The 20351-nt window shown below is 34.6% G+C and overlaps 1 protein-coding gene across 3 annotated transcripts in view; it reads right to left on the bottom strand.

Annotated features, from left to right (window-relative positions):
- LOC101888161 (E3 ubiquitin-protein ligase TRIM9) overlaps positions 1–17480 on the bottom strand; it is a gene marked incomplete at its 5' end in the record, with an annotated part of 39865 nt that extends 22385 nt beyond the window's left edge. The window contains 7 exon segments of one of the 3 annotated variants that reach the window (XM_059125636.1): positions 1290–1428; positions 1646–1785; positions 6659–6691; positions 7585–7744; positions 10702–10803; positions 10967–11098; positions 17385–17480. In XM_059125636.1, coding sequence (XP_058981619.1) covers positions 1290–1428; positions 1646–1785; positions 6659–6691; positions 7585–7744; positions 10702–10803; positions 10967–11098; positions 17385–17480 — 802 coding nt within the window. 3 annotated transcript variants of the gene reach the window in all.
- Positions 17481–20351: the final 2871 nt, after the last annotated feature.

Consider the following 20351-nt stretch of genomic DNA (forward strand, 5'->3'; position numbering starts at 1 on the left):
GTAGAGTAACTGGGCTACAGAAGCCACTGTTGCTGATTTGTTGGCCCTAGAGGCCACTGCTGGAGAGTTTCTGGCCTCAGAGAACTCCACTGTAGACAAAATCATTGCTGAAAAGTAGATGACATCCAGAGGCCACTGATGTAAATTAGCCGATCTCTAGAGGTCACTGCTGTAAAGTAGATGAACTGTAAAGGTCATTGATATAAATTAGTTGTCCTCAGATGTCATTGCTGCAGAGTAGTTGACTTCAAAAGGTAGAGGGAAGAGAAGAGTAGCTGATAGACCGTCGCAATAAAATTACTGACATTAAAAGCCAATTGCTGTTGAGTAGCTGGCATTTAGAGGTCACTGCTGTAAAGTAGCTAATCTCCAGAGTTCGCTGCTGTATAGAATTTGACTGATATGCCGCTGGTGATGAGTAGCTGGCCTGCTATGGAAAAAGTAGCTTTAGAAGCCATTACCGTAGAGGAGCAATCATTATACACCAATAACAGATGGTAGTGCTGTAGAGTTTCCGCCCTCAGAGACCTCTACTGTAGAGAAGCTGACCTCCAGACGTCATTTCTGTAAAGTAGATGACATCCAGAGTTCACTGTTGTAAATTAGACGATCTCTTGAGGCCACTGCTGTAAAGTAGATGACCCACAAAGGTGCTATAAACTAATTGTCATCAGATGCCATTGCTGTAGAGTAACCGACTTGCAGAGGCCGAGTCTGTACAGTAGCTGACCTTCAAAGGCCGCTGTTATAAAAGAACTGAACCACTGCTGTTGAGGGACTGGCCTTTAGAGGTCACTGCCGTAAAGTAGCTAACCTCCAGAGGTAACTGCTATATAGAATCTGGTTGAGAGGCCGCTGTTGATGAGTGGCTGACCTGCTATGGAGGAGTTAGCTTCTGAAGCCAGCAATAGATGGCAGTGCCATATAGTACTAAGGGAAGGATTTTTTAAAGTTGACGATCTCTAGAGTTATTGCCATTTATTTGTATATGGCGTCAGTCCACACATTGTAACCAGGTGCTTTATTCTTTCAGATTTGTGGCACCCACAGTCCCTTGGCCACAAACAACCTTTGATAGGCTTAATTGAAAAATGTAATGAAAAACTTGTTTTTTTTTCTCGTATTTTGTTATGCCTCCAACAATAGCAACACAGCTAAAGAGCTTTGAACTTTGAACTGATGTCAAGCGAACAAGTAACCGCCGGTATGGCAATATCAGGTCATAGTGTAAAAATAAAACACTTCTATTTTTATTCTCAACAAACTCCTCCGCACTCTTCCTTACTTACCTTCAGCCGTTTGCAAGCCAATAAGTTCCGAGTATTCACCCTCTCCGGCACTATTGAAAGCCTTGACACGGGCATTGTACATGGAGTTAAAGTGTAGGCCATCAACGGTGCAAATGGTCTCTTTGCCGCAGTAAACTTCCTGGAAAATCCAAAAATAACAACAAAAACAAGAAAGGCATTAGCACAAAAAGCCGACTACATTAGAATTTTCCAATAAATTAGAATAGCAACAAAAAATATACGTTTCAAGACATAAAGAAAACAATTTCTTAGAGTACAAGAAGTGTGAATAAACCAATAATGAATGGAGGTGGTGGTGGGGAACAACGCCCATTTCCCCAGCCTTCAGTTCTTACCCTAAATTCTCCACCGCTGCCATCGTCCAGCTCCAAGACATAGCCCTCAACAAAGGAATGATTTGGTGCCTGCCACGCCACAGTAACGGAGTTATTTTCCGCTGAACAATCTTCGGGTATAATTGCAGGTGGTTGAGGAGCTGTTCCACAAAAATAGGTAGGGTTCCATGACGGGAAATCGGGAAACACAGAAATCGGAAGAGAAAAAACAACAACAACAACATTGTTAGCATAAATGCAAATTACTGTTTGGCTTAAAAGTAAAACCCACAAAGAAAAAGAAGAAAAAAAGGAATGGTATTTTTGGAGAGAAAACAAAAAATTGATAGGAAAGGAAATATTGTTAGTGTTACAGGGAAATGGACAAGGGAGAGTATATGTGTATGTGTGTGTTAGTGTTAAGGAGAGTATAGGACAAGAAAAGTGTGTGAGAGACAGAGCGAGACAGATAGAGCAAAAGCATGAGTGTAATAGAGCCAATAGAACGACTACCATGATTTCTTACTTTAATTATTATGACTTGGGGCTATAATAAACCATAAATTATAATTGTTGTGGCACGTCTTTGGTTTTTTGGGTGGTAGGGGAAAAGGATGTTTGTTTTATTCCCTGATAACCAAAAACCAAATAATATACAGAACCAAAAATAGAAGACCAAAGAAAAACGAAACTTAAGATTCCGGAAATTATAAGAAACTCAAGCTTGCCAATGGCCACAACACAAAAAGACATTGGCCCACAGGACATAATGGTAACATAAAAAATATTACTTTACGAAGGAGAAGTAAAGGAGACGGAGAGAGTGTCGACGAAAGTAAATGTAGAAAACCGGAAAGGTGTAGCAACACTGGCCGTTTTGGCAAATATTTTTCTTTGCCACTTTCGAGCCCAATTCAAATTAGTTATTAGGTGTAAATGTCATAAACAACACAGCACGTAAATAATTGCGGGTAATTTAAATGAAGTTAAGAAAAATAATAATAGTAGGGGAGTAAAAAACGAGAAAAGGCAATTAATGTTTTGGAATGTTTCTACTTTTTTTGAGGACTAGCAAATCCTCGACAGGGTAATTATAATAACAATTTGCTATACCTTAAGATTTTGAAAATAATTTTGTAGGGCGAAAATCATACATTTCAAGCCATATTTATATGAGGAATTGAACATATAATCATGAGTCTCGTAGAATATAATTTTTTAAAGAATGTTTGAATTAAAATCGTGGAATTTTTAGAATATTTACTAAAGGGACTACAGAACTATAGTCGTGGAATTTTTAAGAGTTATTTCAAGTAATTTTTCAAGGCATATATTTTAGGGAATTCCACGACATCAAGATCCATAATATTAGGTTATAGAAATATTTTTTCTTGTGGTCTAATATAGCTAATATCCAAAATTTCTTACAAACTTTTTAAGGAACCAATAGGGCTTAAACTTTGTACACAACAATTTGTATAAAATATTCCTGCAAGCCTAACAGAACTGTCCAAAATTGTATGTTGTACATATTTTTAGGGGAACAGAGATTTTTGAAAAATTCATTTGAAAGGACATTGGAGCTATAATCGAGATACATCAGAAAACCTGAAGTAGAATCTTCGATTTTTAAAATAGATGTTTTCAAGGACCAATGAAGGATATACTGTCAAAGACCAGGTCTCCAATGAAAGATCATTTTTTACAATATTTTCTCAAGGATCATCAGAGCTATAAACGTGGATTTGACAAGAATATTTTTTCAAGGACATTCCGAACTATAAATTGTTTAAATAATATTTTTAAAGGACCAAAAGTGCCATAAGTTTGGATTTTTTCAAGAATATTTTTCAAAGATAACCGAGCCATCTACTTTTATTTTTGAAGAGTTTTCTGTAAGGAATGTCAGAGTTAGCAATGTGGACTTTTTTATTAATATTTTTCTAAGGATCAACGTTGATTTTATTAAAAAAAATTTCAAGGAACAACGTGGATATTTTTTTTTTTTTTCAAGAACCAACATGGATTTTTTTCTTAATATATTTCTAAGGATCCATGTGGATTTTTTAGGGCTATCTATCTTTCAAGGGCCGATGTGAAAAATATATATTTTTGTAGGACAAATGCTTTTTTAAGAATGAAATGGATGTATGATCTTTTATTTTTTGGGAACTACTTTTTCGAAGGATCAAAGAATATATGAACCCGGATTTCTTAAAAATATTTTTTAAGGACCAAACGATATATGAACGTTGAAAATTTTTAAAAAATATATTTTCAAGGATTAAATATTTTTTGATGGCAAAACGATATGTAAAAGTGATTTTTGTTTTGAACCCATCTGTTCAAGGATAAAGGAAGCTAAAAACCTATTTTATATGGACCAAAGGACTTGCGCGTAGTTGCATTATTTTGAATATATTTTTTCACGGACCATATAATTCATGAACGTGTATATTATAAAAAATATATAACAGGGTCAAATGACCATGAAGGATTTTTCGGAAAATATTTTTTCAAGGACCAAAGGATTGATTTTTTGTGAACAATTTTTCCAAAGGATACGTGAACCCGGATTTCTTAAAAATATTTTAAAGGACCTAACAACCTATGAACTTTGAATTTTCGAAAAAAAGTTTAAGAACAAATACGTTTAAAAAAATTAAGGTGCAAAAGTTAATTGAACGTTGATTTGTTGAAAAAAAAAATCAAAGAGAAGAGGATTTTTAAGGACCTATGCGCGCGGTTTTAAGATTTTTTTTTTCATGGAAAAAATGTTATATGAACGGTTGTTTTTGAAAATATTTTTCAAAGAGCAAAGGAAAAAAAAAATATAAAAAATTGAAAAATATTTTTTAAAGACTAAAGTTTATATGAACATCAATTTTTCTGAAAAATATTTTTTAAGAACCAAAGAATTTTCAAAGACCTGCGATTTTTTGAAAAATATTTGTTTAAGGACTAAAATTTATATGAACGTCAATGTTTGGGTTTTTAAGAACTAACGGATTTTCATACCCTATTTGCGTGTTTTTTTTTGAAAAATATTTTTTCAAGGATCAATGGATTTTCTAGGACCTATGAGTGTGTATTTTTTTTTTTTTTGGAAATTACTTTCTCAAAGAACGTTATCTTTTTTTTTTTTTTTTGAAAACAATTTTCTTTAGGGACCTGTGAATGAGCGCGGATTTTTTGAAAAGATTTTCTTTTTGAAATTCTAGATTTTTAAAAATATTTCAGGTGGTTTTGAAAGTATGTTTTCAGATAATATCTGAGCTAGTATTCTAGAAAATATTGAAAATATTTTTCATGAAAACTACATCGTGAATTTAAAAAAAAAACCTCAGAGACACTCCGAATTCAAATCAGAAATTTTTTAGGACTTAAGCACTTTTTGACCTGCAATTGCAAAAGATAAAAAAATCAGGCAACAAAAATTTTTTCCGGACTAACGGAACAACAAACCTATCGAGAATCATTGATTTTTAAGAAAAAATTTCAGAGAATACTTGAGCTAAAATCGTGTGTTTTTTTCTGAGTTCGACGTGGATTTCTAAAAATCTAATTTCTGGAACCGCCTAAACGTGGATTGCTAATATATATATTTTTTTGAAAACATGGACCTCTAAAAAATATTTTCTACTAATGTCGTGAATTTGAAAAAAAATATATATATTTCCCTATAGCTATTTAAGCTACAACCGTGGATTATCCGAGCATTGAAAAGGTCTTACAGGATAAGAATATATTCCACTTATTGGCAAAAGCGCCTTTACAGGGTTTTTACTTAAAAGTCTTCCATGCCTAAGTCTTCTATGGAAAGGATTCAACAGGTTCTATGGAAATTTTAGTTTTAACTGTCTTCTAAGCATATATGACCTTTAGCTGGCCTTTTGTGCATTAACGAGTTTTAAAAGTCTTCTAGGGATAGCAAATATCTAATAATATCTTAACAAATATCTGATACGTAAAACACCTTTTTCGGGTCTTCGATGGGGGAGAATATATTTAACAAATATTACATAGATAAAAGACATTTGATAGGTCTTGCATGGACAGGTCCCATGGTATTTTATTGATAGAGTTCATTTAACAGGCGTTTTCCACACTGACTGCATCCAAAGGGTCTTTGGGTGTAGAATATCTTTTTTATGGACATACAAAGTTTAAAAAGCAATTTCTGGATAGAAGAAAAACAGGTCTTGTATGGATAGAGGAAGTTTATGAGTTCAGGTTATTTGATAGGTCATCTGCTGATAGAAGACCTTTAACAGGCCTTCTTCGGATAAAAGGTCTATTAGACGTCTTTTATGGAAATAGGTCGCAGTACTTTTTTAAATTGAAAGCCTTGAATAGGTCTTTTATGGAGAGAACACATTTAAAGGGCCTTCTATAGATAAAATATAATTTATCGGTATTTTAGACGAATCAGTTCAATTAGTTATGAATTAAAGGTAGTGAACCAAAACCGTAATGAGAAGAAGAGAAAATGAGAAAGTGGTATGTATGTATGTGTTTTTAGTGACAATGAATTGTTAGGGAAAATTAAGTTTAACACAAAATACGGATGAAAACTTAGAAATAATATAAAAAATGTCGAATAAAGTTTGAAAATAATTTTAAAATTAAGAAGAAGAAAAACAAAATCATACATACGAATACAACAAGTAGAGGATAATGGCAAATTGGTATGCGTACATGATATCGTTTCATCGTAGTTGATCAATTTTCTAAAGGCATTCATTTTCAGAGATAATGTTGTTGAGGAGGAAGATGATGATGATGATTTATAGGATTTGGTGGAACGTAGTGTTGAGGTCTTATTGCAATCATTGATTGCCATAGCCGTCATCAGGTTGGTTATGGTGGAATTATTGGTGGTGGTGTGGTTGTTGGTGTGGTTGTTGCAATTTATATTGTTGGTGTTGTTTGTGGTGTTGTCTAACAATGAGGCATTGATGACAGTATTGGTGGACAGTATGGATGTGGTAAATGATGATGTATTGCTGATATAGTGTTCATCAAGCATCTCACCTGCTGGCAGCCTTTCATCTCCATCTTTGGCAGCTATTAATGATACACACGCACACACACAAAAACACAAGCATAATTTTGGGCGTTTTTTTTTTTGCATTACATAAAAAACGGGAGATACAATCAAATTTCAAATGATGATTTGAATACAATTTTGGGCGTAATTTGATTTCATTTAGCAATTAAAAGCATTTTGTAAAGCAGCATGTATGAGTATATGAGAAAGAGAGAGAGAGAGACAAGATTATGGTAATTATGATTAATTTGCGGAATACAATTTTTTGGATGGTTATATAATACAAATGTCTTAAATTTATTAAAAATAAATGAAGAAAATTATTACGTTTTCCATTGTGTTCTAAAGCAATGTGTACCACTTCCGGTACACTATGTGAGGTTAGGTTTCAAGCAGCCGCAGCAGCAGCGTCTGGGCAAATGTTAGGTATTGAGAAAAATAGTATCGGATTTCCCTGGGAGCATGAGCATTTGTAAGCAAATACACAATGTTAGTATTGATGTGCATTTCATGTTTAATGTCAGGTGATTTGTTGTTAGGTCTAACAGCTGTACCCTAGCCAGTTGTTGTGGCTGTGGAATGAGGCAGAATTGCTGTTATTTTATGAAAAATTATCACAAATTATGACATTGGCTTTTTTGTCTCAACAGAGCGGAAGAAGAGAAAATCTTTGTTATGGTGGTATGGTACACAATGTCTAGAAAAGGGAAAGTGAAAAATGTGCCCACAGATGATGGTGCGGGATATTAATGGGAACCCATATTTTATTTGTTTTTAAACACTTTTTTCATAGGGTTCAATTAGTTGGAAATTCCTGGCTGCTAAGGTTTTAGTGAGATTTTTATGTGAATTGAGCTATGCTTTCTTTGCTGTATTCAAAACCTGGGAAAAATGTTGTTGCCTAACTTACGTTTCATTTGTATGAAATTCAAATTATCAATTGATCTCAAAACCGCAGCATCATCCAGCGTCAAGTCTACAATGGGGGATACTCTCGGTGCAGCATTGGTAACTTCTTGGTGCCAGGTCATGTCGGTGTTGGCAACACGATTTATTAGCATTGAACCAACCTGGAAAAGAAGAAATAAAAAATAAATTAATAAACAAATATTATTAAAAATCGTATTTATTAGGGTGGTTCGAAGCTTTATAACCTATACTACGAGGGAATTTTAAATACTTAAACATAGGGGATATAAGATCAATAGGGGATCTTAATGGGAAACTTTTAATATGACAAAAATAGGAAAAAATAAACATTTCCTCAAAAGATATTAACCCAATTTAGAGACATTGTCAAAACTATGCTTATGTAGATCAAGGGAATTTTTCTACGATCGTGAAATATAAGAAAGGTAAGTAACTCTGCATACACATTGAGAGGGGCAAAGTGATCTGGGAAAAGTGCCAAAAAGGTAAGAAATATTGTACCCATGTTTCAGTATCATTGGCAGAGCTCTGCAGTTTAAAACAAAGTATTTGCATTATAATTAAAGTGAAATAGGAGGGGCCTGTAGACCAGGAAATCTAAACTTCAATATGAAGTTACCTTTGGTAGGCAGGGTAAAAATAATTTACAAATTTTGAAAATTAGTTTGAAGATATTCTTGGTATGTAGGGTAAAATAAATAAAAAAATTTGAACTAAAGTTAAAAAGAAAAAAAAAACAGTAAGATTGGCCGGGCCGAACTTTGAACCCATTTGGAACAAATTTGAAAATTTGCAAAAAATAAAATCCGTTAAAAATTCCTTTTAAATCTTAAAAATATCGAATATAGCCGTTATATTGGTATCTATACGACGTGGACCTACATAGGCATTGTTTGTCATAAGCCATTACCATATTCAAATTCGAAATTTTAAATAAACAGTGAATAATGTCGATGTGGACCTGCATACGAAATTTTTTTGCCATAGGTTGTAGTACCAATTAAGATCTTCCAATTCGAAACTTGAAACGATTCCGGTAAATAATGTCGCTGAAATCATGAAAATATCGAATATCGGAAGGTATCGTCATATGGGGGCTATACGAAGACGTGGACCTGCATATAAACGTTCTTGTCATAGGCTGTAGTACCCATTACGAATTCAAAATATGAAATTTTAAATGATTCCGGTAAATAATGTCGCTAAAATCATGAAAATACCGAATATGAGGAGGTACCGTTATGTGGGGGTTATACGTAAACGTGGATCGATATGGACCATTTACGAAATTAACCTGCCCACTGATAAAATATGTATGTATGCAAAGTTTTAGCCCGATATCTCAATTCGTGCGATCCAGAATACAGGATGAGATAAAAAAACTGCAACGAAAGTCAAACGGCATAATTTTTACATTTTTTTAAAATTTTATTGAATGAATGCAAAAAATGTCGGAAATAGCAATCAACTTTAGAAAAAGTTTAGATTTGTTCGAATTGGACACCTTTGCCACGAATTATGGCCTCCAAACGGCCAATGAAACCGTCACACGCTGCCCGAATGTTTGCTCTGCGGTATTTTGGCCCATTCCCGGCGAAGCGCTTGCTTGAGGTGATCGACACTTTGGTATTTTTTAGTGACAACCTTGCTTTCCAAAATACTCCAGACACAATACTCCCGACACAATAGTCCAACGGATTGGTATCCGGAGATTTTGGTGGTCATTGTGCACTGGAAATGAAGCAAGGAACCTCATTTTGTAACCATTCTTGGGTGGCGCGTACTGAGTGCGATGGTACTGAGTCCTGTTGGAATGTCCAAGGTCTGCGGTAAAAATGTTTGCGTGCCCAAGTCCTTAATACACCCTCCAGAATATTTTCGCGATAATATTCGGCATTTATTCTGATGCCATGGTCGATTAATAATACGAGTAGAGAGCGACCATTGGCTATTATGGCGGCCCACACCATCACCATGGATGGCGCTTGAGTACTGGTGGCCAACCGAAGGTGCACATTTTCAGCTGAACTCTTTGGCAAGTAAACACGATAATTTTGTTTGTTTACAAACTGCTGGACAACGAATGCTTTTTCATCGGAGAAAACCAAATTCGGCAATTCACCACTTTCGGCCAAGCGAAGCAACTCTTGAGCTCTTTTGAGTTTATTTTCTTTCTGTTGCGGTGTATGTTCTTTCACTTTTTGGAATTTCAATGGCCTTACACCGCGCTCATTTTTCAATATTTGCCGAATGGAATATTGCGATATGTTCACCTCGCGAGCCATTTTTATGCCACTACGACGCGGGATTCGATCAAGTCGCTTCTTTATTTCTCGAACCATTTCTGTAGATTTTGCTGTTTTCTTCCGTCCACGTCCTTGACGTCGGGCTACACTACCAATATCACGGCAACGAGCGATGGTACGAGACACAAAATATTTATTCACATGCTGGAGTGCTCTAACGATAGCCACCTGTGGTTTTCCAGCCAATTATAAAGAAATCACACTATCACGCTTGAATTCTATCACGAATAACTTTTATTCTTTTTTGGAAAATTCTCACCAAAATGCTTTTGTACGCTTGCAAACAATATAATGAGTTGTCACTGGAATAATTTTAGCAGCTGTCGGACGAGTGGCTTAGAAATGACAGCAGTCTTAAGTTGGTTGCAGGTTTTTCATCTCACCCTGTACTTTCATAATCCTCTGAATTTTTTCTTGTAATCATTTTTTTTTGTTACTCAGCGTAATCAGGTTAATATATATACCTATATATACCCATGGTCAATATTTTTAGCACTTATGTCAAAATATGGTCAAATTTGGAAATGGAATTTAACAGCTCATAATTCAGTCCAAATTCTTTTGTTATGTCCAAAAAAAACAATGACCAAATGCTTGATATGTCGATCCAAGTTTGTTTAAGGACCTTCAGTGATATATAATTTAATATTCTTGAAAAATTACCAGCAGGTCATGTATTGAAGATTCTATTTATTTTTCATAGGAAATCTATGAATTTTTATAAAAATTGATCGGAGGGAATAAGTTCACCTACAACACTTAAAATAGAAATCAAAACTCGTAAAACTTACCTGCAAGAATGCAGCGCTATCAGTCTCTTTTAAGGCCTCAATGCAGAATTGGATAAGCCCTGTGGTCTGTTGCAGTTTGCCGGTGCAATTTGATTGTTGATCCTAAAATTATATATAAAAAAAATAAATATTAAATTAAAATTTTATTTTTATTAAATATATATTTTATTTTTTTAATTGTCTCTTTATTTTTATTAAATCATAATTGTCATAATTTTATTTTTATTAAATATATTTTTATTTTTTTTTTTAATAGTCTCTTTACCTTTAATATTCTTATTTTCGTCTCTTTGTCCATGCGTATGGCCTCTAATAGATATTCACGGCGATCATGTATGGCTTGGATGAGGGCCTCACATTGGGCAGTGACCAGTCTTTCGAATTCTATGCAGGATTCCTGGAAAATAAAATTGAATAAATATTAAAAAATTCCATTAAAATTAAATGCAGAAAAATATAATTAAAATGCATTGCATTAGTCTCCCATGGAAAGAGAAACGTCCGGCAAAGGACATCAAAGGCAAACAGAAAGACTGCTTTAACAAATTAAATATAATTTCACATAGAAGTCACAAAGAACAAAACTAAAGAAATGAGAAAAACCCCGACTTGCCAACAAAAAAAAAAAAAAACTACAAGTGGTAGTAAGGAAAAAAGGACTTGAAGAAAATTGCAAGGAAATATAAACCAGACGCCTTTACTTCCACTTCCTTGGCTGAAGTTGACTTGCAAGTTTCGTTCTTTGCACAGGTAGAAAAAGGAAAAATGCCTGTACCGCTCTCCCTTTGTCTCCATTTAAACTATAAAAAGTTCATAAACATTAAGTGTAATTTGTCTGGACCCAAAGAGCGGTTCGCCGGGTCGTTGCAGGGCAAGAGAAAATCCAAAACAAATGTATAGTGGGATTTTAAGATTTCTTACAAACAATTTATGTTGTTTGTTCTTTTTGTCGCTGTGGTTGTTTTTGCATTATTATACTTGTTGTTTGTACTTAACGTTCTTTGACTAATTTCTGGAATTTGCTGGATTGTTTTTTTAAGGTGGAAGGTTTTAATTCTTTTTAATTCTTGTCTGGATGGGGTGGAAAAGGTACTGTGGACTGCTAAACTATTCAGTATTCTATTTCAAATTAAATATTATTAATTTTATATTAACTTTTCTGTAGAAGGGGTCGCATTATCTTCTATAGCTGAAGTAAAAACTCTACATTTTGAGTCAGACTTGTTGCGTAGGCATGTGATAAGGCTCTGCGTTTTGGAAATCTGTAACAAAAGGGAGCGGAAAGCACTAAAATTTGAACAGTTTGTACTGAATTTTGCAATTTAGGATTCGAGTCACTGATGGAGTGCAGGATAGATGTAGTTGGAAATTCGAACTTTAAAACTTTCATACTTTGTATTGAATTCTGAAATTTTCAAGAGACTCACTGATGAAGTGATAGATGAACGATATTTGGAAGTTCGAACTTTAAGGTTACCAAAAGTTCTAAAATGTTACGGATAGACCTAAAACCTGGAAATTTGGTACGAGAATAAATGTTGGAAGGTAAATTTGATATATGAATGTGGTTTTGGAAATGAGTACTAAGTGTGCGAATGGTACTAAATGGAACTAAATTTGTAACAGTTAGGCTTGGGGGTGAATGGATGAAGCGGAAATTTTGTATAGGGAGTCTCTGTTATTGGTAGGTTTGTGATAAAGAGGAAGTATTGAAAATGTGTACTAAAATTGCATGAAATGTACGAAACAGTACTGTATTTGGTACAATTTGGTATTGGGTAAAGGGATTGGGCTTGAAATCTGAAATTTGCTATTATAATCGAGGTTAATGTAACCTGGATATATTGAGACAGTTTCGAAAATGTGTACTATGATTGTACGAAAAGTACTAAATCGTACCATATGTGGTACAATTTGGTATTAAATGAAGGGATAGGGCTTGAAATCTGAAATTTGCTATTTAAATCGAAGTGAATGTTTAGGACATATGCAGGTGGTGTCAAAAATCTGTACTAAAATTTTACGAAAAATACCAAATCGAACTATATTTGGTACAATTTTAGTATGAGTAGCCGTTACTTTGTATACTTGTACGAAAAGTACTAAATTTGGTATTGAGTGAAAGGATAGACTTGGAATCCTGAAATTTAATATAAATGTCACTGTTGGTGTCTGTGGTAGAGAGAAGGAGATGGTTTGGGATATGCGTACTGTAGTTGTACTAAATTGTACTAAATTTAGTATTGGGGAATATTACAGAACTCAAATCCTGAAATTTGAGGCCAATGAGGCCTCTTTTGGTATCTGTGGGTGCGATATGGAGATTGTTTTGAAACTGTGTACGAAAAGAGCTAAATGCCACAAAATATGCCATTGGGTGTTGGGATAGAGATGGTATTCTGAAATTTGGTTTCGAGGTCACTGTTGTTGCCTAGGGTGAAAAGAAGGTGGTTTTTTGGATATGCTTATAGTACGCATGTATACTGTATGAAAAGTATGGTAATGGGATTGGGTTAGGATAGAGCTGAAATCCTGAAATTTTCTGTTGGTATCTGGAATTCTGATATGGAGGTGGTTTCGGAAATGTGTGCTATAACTGTTCGAAAAGTACTAAGTGGTACTAGATTGGGTATTGATTGAAGGTCAGAGCTGTACTTTGAAATGGTTTGGCAAATAAGTACTAAAATTATACGAAAAGTACTAAATGGTACTAAATTGGGTATTGTGCCAAGGGATAGAGCTGAAATCAAGAAATTTGATATTGAGGTCTGTGTTGATATTTGGCATTGAGATATGTAGGTGGTTTTGAAAATGTGTACCATAATTGTACGAAAAGTACGGAATGGTACCATATTTGGCATTGGGTGAAGGGGTAGAGATAAAATTCTGAGATTTTATATTTAGATAACTGTTGGTATCAGAGGTTGAGATTTGGAGGTAGGTTCGGAATTAGAGAAGTACTAAATTGAATCAAATTTGATATTGGGTCAAGGGATGGGCCTGACATCCACAAATTTGATATTGTGGTATCTGTTGGTATCTAGAAAGAAAAGGAGGTTGTTTTGGAAATTTGTTTAAATTGTACGAAAAGTACTAAATACTTCTAATTTTGGATCACTGTTGGTGTCAAAGGGCGGAGAAATGTAAACTGTTTGGGATATGAGTACTGAATGTTACTAAATTTGGTATTGGGAGAAGGGATAAAGCTCAAATTCTGAAATTTGATATTAGGGTCGCTCCACTGTTCTATGGAGGCTATATTGTAACTCCTCGAAATACTCATGTCAGACCCAACAAAATATATTCTTGACTAGCGTAAAATTCTAAGTCGATTTAGCGATGTCCGTCTGTATGTTGTAATCACGCTATCTTTCGAAAGAATTGAGAGAGAAGGCCAAAATTTTGCACACGTGTGTATTTTGAATTTATGTATTTATAAAAAATTACATATGCAGACTCACGTAATCGTAGAGCCTCCGTATAACGGTACCTCCCAATATTCAGTATTTTTATGATTTTAGAGCCACTATAAAGTTCGTAATGCGTACTACAACCCTTGACGGAAAATTGTCTATGTAGGCCCATTTCTTCGAACAGCCTCCATATTCAGCTACCTCCATTTATTTGGTATTTTTTGTGATATTAGCGATAGTATTCCCCGGAATTGTTTCAAATTTCGTACTTAATGTTCGGAATCGGTACTACAGCCTATGACAAAAAATTACATATGCAGATCGACGTCTTCGTATAGAAATGTTAATAAATGTTTTCATTTAAGCGGTATTTTTGGATTTTTTATTAAAAGTTCGGTTCGGATGAAAAAAATGCCTCGATGAACAACTGAGATTTACATTTATTCTGTATAAACTGCCATAATTAATTGAGCTTGCGATTTAAGCTATAAAAACATTAACTTAAACTACATTTTTCTATAGAAATAATTGACCCTCAGTGACCCTCTTTTAATTTCCTCAATAGGGAAAAATTACCTCAATGAACTGAGGATTCTATTTTTTTTTCTATAAAAGGAAATGGATTGGAGCTCAGTGGACTAATTATACCCTCAGCCATATGGCTACAGAGGGTATATATCATTTGATACGGCCAAAACGTGCCTAGTCGAAATAACGGTTTTAGACCCTAGGTCTCTTTGGACCAAATCCGTTTCAGAACATTTGGAGTCGATCTAGCGATGTCCGTCCGTCCGTCCGTCCGTCCGTCTGTCTGTCTGTCTGTCTGGCTGGCTGGTGCGCACGATAACTCTCGAAGGGAATATCCAATTTGGTCCAAACTGGGTACATCGTAATATTTTTATCAAACTTAGATCGAGTTCGGAGATGGGCAATATCGGTCCACTCCTTCTGGTACCTCCCCCACAAAAGTTCGAAATTTTCAAAAAATTTAATTTTTGCACAGAAAGAGAAATTATAGTCCGATTTTGCTCCAACTTTGCAAATCTTAGTATTTGCGTCAGTGTGAGGTCGGGTGTGAAAATGGAAAATATCGGCCCACTCTATCAAGTACCTCCCCCACAAATGGTAAAAATTTTGAATAATTACAACTCTCATAAAATGTGATGTAAGTGTCCGATTGTCTTAAAATTTTACACATCCCAATATTTATATTAACCCAAGGTCTGGTGTTAAGATGGAATATATCGGTCCACTCCTTCTGGTACCTCCCCCACAAAAGGTTGAAATTTTCAAAAAAAAAAAATATTTTTTTTTGCACAGAAAGAGAAAGAATAATACGATTATTCTGCTACTTTGTAAATCCTAATATTTGCATCATTGCTAGGTCTGGTGCGAAAATGGAGAATATCGGTCCACTCCTTCTGGTACCTCCCCCACAAAGGGTCAAAACTTTAAATAATCACAACTCTCATAAAATGTGATGTAAGAGTCTGATTGTTTTGAAATTTCACACATCCCAATATTTATATTAACCCAAGATCTGATGTTAAGATGGAATATATCGGTCCACTCCTTCTGGTACCTCCCCCACAAAAGGTCGAAATTTGCAAAAAATATATTTTTTGCACAAAAAGAGAAAGGATAATCCGATTTTGCTCTCACTTTGCAAATCCTAATATTTGCATCAGTTCTACGTTAGGTGTAAAAATGGACAATATCGGTTCACTCCTTCAAGTACCTCCCCCACAAATGGTCAAATTTTGAATAATTACAACTCTCATAAAATGTGATGTATGAGTCCGATTGTCTTCGAATGGCGCACATCCCAATATTTATATTAACCCAAGCTCTGGTGTTAAGATGAAGTATATCGGTCCACATCTTTTGGTACCTCCCCCACAAATGGTCGAAAATTTGAGATTTATATTTTCTGCACAGAAAGGAAGCAATAATCTAATTTTGAAAAACATAACGCTCAAAGAAAGCGAAATAAGGATTCAACTCTTTTCAAATTATTTTTGCTAACACCAGATCTGTTTTGAAGATGATCCTATATATCTGCGAACACCTTCTGGTACCTCACCCACAAAGAGACACATTATTCAATATTTTTATCTGTCATAAATTGCGAAACAACTCAGTGATTCTTTACAATAGCTATATCCGTCTGCTATAATAATATTTATATCATATTTATGTAGGTCCGATACGAAATTGACAATATTGACCCATTCTTTAAAAACCCACTCCATAGAGGGTGAAGAGGGCTGAGGGTATACATCTGTCGGCAAAGCCGACCGATACTTTTTTACTTGTTTTTCGATATATTTTTATAGTAATATTTATTTTTTTATATTTTTATAGTAGTAGTATAGTACTGGTTCCTATTTTTTTCTGAACAACATTTTTTTCTTTTCTATAAAAAAAAAAACGCCTCAGTAGAGGATGTAGATGACATCACCTTAGTAGAGGATTTAAATTTGAATCTATGAAGATTTTTTCTATAAATAATATTCCGCTTTCTCCAAAATTTTTAAAATACACCGTAGTTCGCCAGCGTCAACATATGAACAGAAGTTTTTGTAGCGATTTTTATATGACCACCACTGTTCCGTATTTTTCTTCTTCCTCACACAGTAACAAAACACCGAGTGAAAATGTAGAAGGAAAAAAATATCCTTTAGAAAAACTCCATGTAAATATCTTTGAAAAATTACATCTGGTTTATAATGGGATTTTCAATGGCCAACAATCCTTCTGTTCCGCTGTTTTTTCGATTTTTTTTCTCTTTTGCATGCCTACCCAACTTCATTCGCACAGTCAACATTTACTTAATTAAGATATTAAGTTTTGTAAAACTTTATTATTTTAAGCTTAACCAAAACACAACAAAAAAATATATATTTAAGTCTGTTTTCATTGCTATGCCTTGGGGAGAGAGCAAACCAAAAAGAAATGTAAAAAAGGAATATAATATTCAACATTTGCCATGTGTTTGTTTCTGCCACAGAAAAGCGGGAAAGAGGAAAGACGACGCATGCCTGCCTCTGAAGTATTAAATCTTTTTTCTGCCCAGTTTAGCCTGAGGGGGCTTTCATTTTCTTTGACTTTTGAGAAGCGATTTTTTTGTTGTCTTCCTTACTTTATGACAACTCCAGCAACAATTTTTGGTTGCTGGTCGCCGGGGCGAAAAAAAAACAAAATATATTTTTATGTGCTAAAAAGTGTGTGAAGAAAAAAAAATTACAAAAAATATTTTTTTCGACTTACCGTTACTTTGTCACTCATTCCTTTTAGCCGCTGTATAAACTCTGTTGTGGAGCGTGCCTTTTCTGACAATTGTTGCAGATTGTGTGAAAGTTCCGTCTGTAAAAGAAGATAAGAAAAGAACCATGAAAAAAAAGAAGTGCGACATTAGTGACAAATTGCATACCGGAGCAGAGCAAGAGAACAGAAATATGTAAAGAAAGTTTTTGAAATTGACAGACACACACACACACACACACACACACACACAAATACATACACAGCAAAAACCAAATCATATAAGGTTTTTTTTTGCCCTTCCTGATTCCGTAGCGAAAAGAGAAAAAACGGTCCAGGAACAGATAATGGTTCACAGTATTTTTATGAAGTGTAAAAATAGCGTATAAATGGATATTAAACGAACAACAATAACAGCAACAACAAAAAGCCAGTAATAAAAGGCAACAACATTTGCATGGCATTCGGGGTAAAGATGTTCTGGAGCTCCTGGTGCGCTGTGAATCACGGACGAACATGCCAGCAGCGGTATGGTATTTTAGCAACATCATCATCGTCATCCTCAGCATCAGCATGATTCGCAATGTCCCCATGAACATTTGTTTAACCACAGCAAGTTCAGTGTTATTATCATCATAACATTTGTTATAACCAAATATCCTGGGTTTTCCATTTTCATACACACACATACAAACCTAGCTATATACAATCATATAGCGCCCCATTCACTGCGGCCATGATACAGCAAGAGAGATAAAAGAGCGAACGGATATCAAAAATCGAGCTGTGTGTCCCCGCAAAAAAAAACCCAAAAACTTCTGCGGCCAAATATAACGGAAATAAAATGTTGATGAATGAGGAGAATGGTGCAAAAAATATGTTTTATGCCCGCAAACTATAAAAATATAATCGAAATTATACAAATAAAAGGAGGAATATTAAAGCAAAATAAAAAAATGTCATCTATAACAAATGACAGGAGGCCCATGGGTACTGCCGCCAGTATTCTGGCGATTGGGAGATATAAATGGAAAATCCATTATGTTTTTAAAAATTTAATATTATTTTATGGAGCATAAAATTTAAATGAATTACAGGGTCATGAAGGGTATTTAATGCATTTAATAAATATATTTGGAATCAATTTTAAATGGTCCATTAAATGTCTTTATGGAAATCAATTACTTAGAATATTTTTTTAATATACTATTATAATCTTAATGACTTCGAACGAATTATTAAATAAAAAAATGCACAAATTATTCTGTAACAGTCCTCAGCTCAGATATTACTTTAAAAATTATTTTAGAAAAATGCACGAAAATCCTTAAAGAATTTAAAAATCTATGTGCCATCAGACCTCTAACTGGATAATTTTTAAGGACTTTTGAAGCTATAATCGTGGATCTTTTAAATAATTATTCTCTTGGTCTTTTGGATTTATAGTGGTTTCTCTTTGAAAGTTTTTTTCTCGATGGATTTTGGAGCTTAATAGTAGATTAATAGTAGAATACCTATTTAAGTATTCTCGAGGACTCTTGAAGCTATAACCATGAATTTTTAAAGATTTTTTCTAAGACTATCAGAGCATTAATCGTGGATCATTTATAGAATTATTTTCGTAGTCTATTGGAGTTATAATCGTGGATTTTTTATGAATTATTTCTAGAACTAATGGTCCTATGGTCGTTATAGTCGTGGTCTCTTAAGGATTTTTTTTCTCGACGTTTTTCTGAGCTACAAACGTGGATTTTTAAGAATTATTTCGAGGACTATCAGAGCAATAATAGTAGATCTTATAAAGAATTATTCTCGAAGTCTTTCGGAGTTATATACGTGGTTTACTAAAAACAAATTTTCGATATCAACAATTATTTCGAGGACTGTCACAGTAATAATCGTGGATTTCTCAACAATTATTTCGAAGACTATCAGACAAATAATCATGGAATTTTTCAAAGATTACTTCAAGAGCTAACACATCCAAATTCGTGTTTTTTCAAGTATTAAAGGCTATCAAACCCGTAATCCTGGATTTTTTGAACAACTACTTGAAGAAACATCAGACCTATTATAGTGTATCTTTAGAGAATTATTTAGAGAACTTTGTAAAAAAATAACCAAATATTTGGTTTACAGGGTCAGATAAAAAACTGCAACAAAGTCAAACGCCATCATTTTTACATTTTTCAAATATTATTGATTTAAAGCAAAAAATGTCGGAAATACTATCAAATTTTAGAATAAGTTTAGATTAGTTCGAATTGGTCACCCTTGGCACGGAATGAAACCGTCACACGTTGCCCGAATGTTGCTCTGCGGTATTTTGGCCCATTTCCGGCGAAGCGCTTGCGCTTGAGGTGATCGAAACTTTAGTATTTTTTAGTGCCAATCTTGCTTTCCCCAAATACTCCAGCCACAATAGTCCAACGGATTGGTATTCGGAGATTTTGGTGGCCATTGTGCACTGGAAATGAAGCGAGGAACCTCATTTTGTAACCATTCTTGGGTGGCGCGTGCTCAGTGCGATGGTGCTGAGTCCTGTTGGAATGTCCAAGATCTGCGGCCAAAAGGTTGCGTGTCCAAGGCTTCAATACATCCTCCAGAATACTTTCGCGATAATATTAAGTATTTATTCTGATACAACGGTCGATTAATACACGCGGAGTGCGACCATCGGCTGTTATGGCGGCCCACACCATCACCATGGCCGGCGCTTATATTTTGGTGGCCAACCGAAGGTGCACATTTTCAGCTGACATCTTTGGCAAGTAAACACGATCATTTTGTTTGTTTACAAACTGCTGAACAACGAATATTTTCTCATCGGAGAAAACTAAATTAGGCAGCTCACCCCTTTCGGCCAAGCGAAGCAAGACTTTAGCTCTTTTGGAGTCTATTTTCTTTCTATAGTGGTATAAGTTCTTGCACTTTTTTGAATGTCAATGGCTATACCCCGAGCTCATTTTCAAT

This window comes from Musca domestica, unplaced genomic scaffold (assembly GCF_030504385.1).
Source record: "Musca domestica strain aabys unplaced genomic scaffold, Musca_domestica.polishedcontigs.V.1.1 34, whole genome shotgun sequence".
In the NCBI taxonomy this organism is placed as follows: domain Eukaryota; kingdom Metazoa; phylum Arthropoda; class Insecta; order Diptera; family Muscidae; genus Musca; species Musca domestica.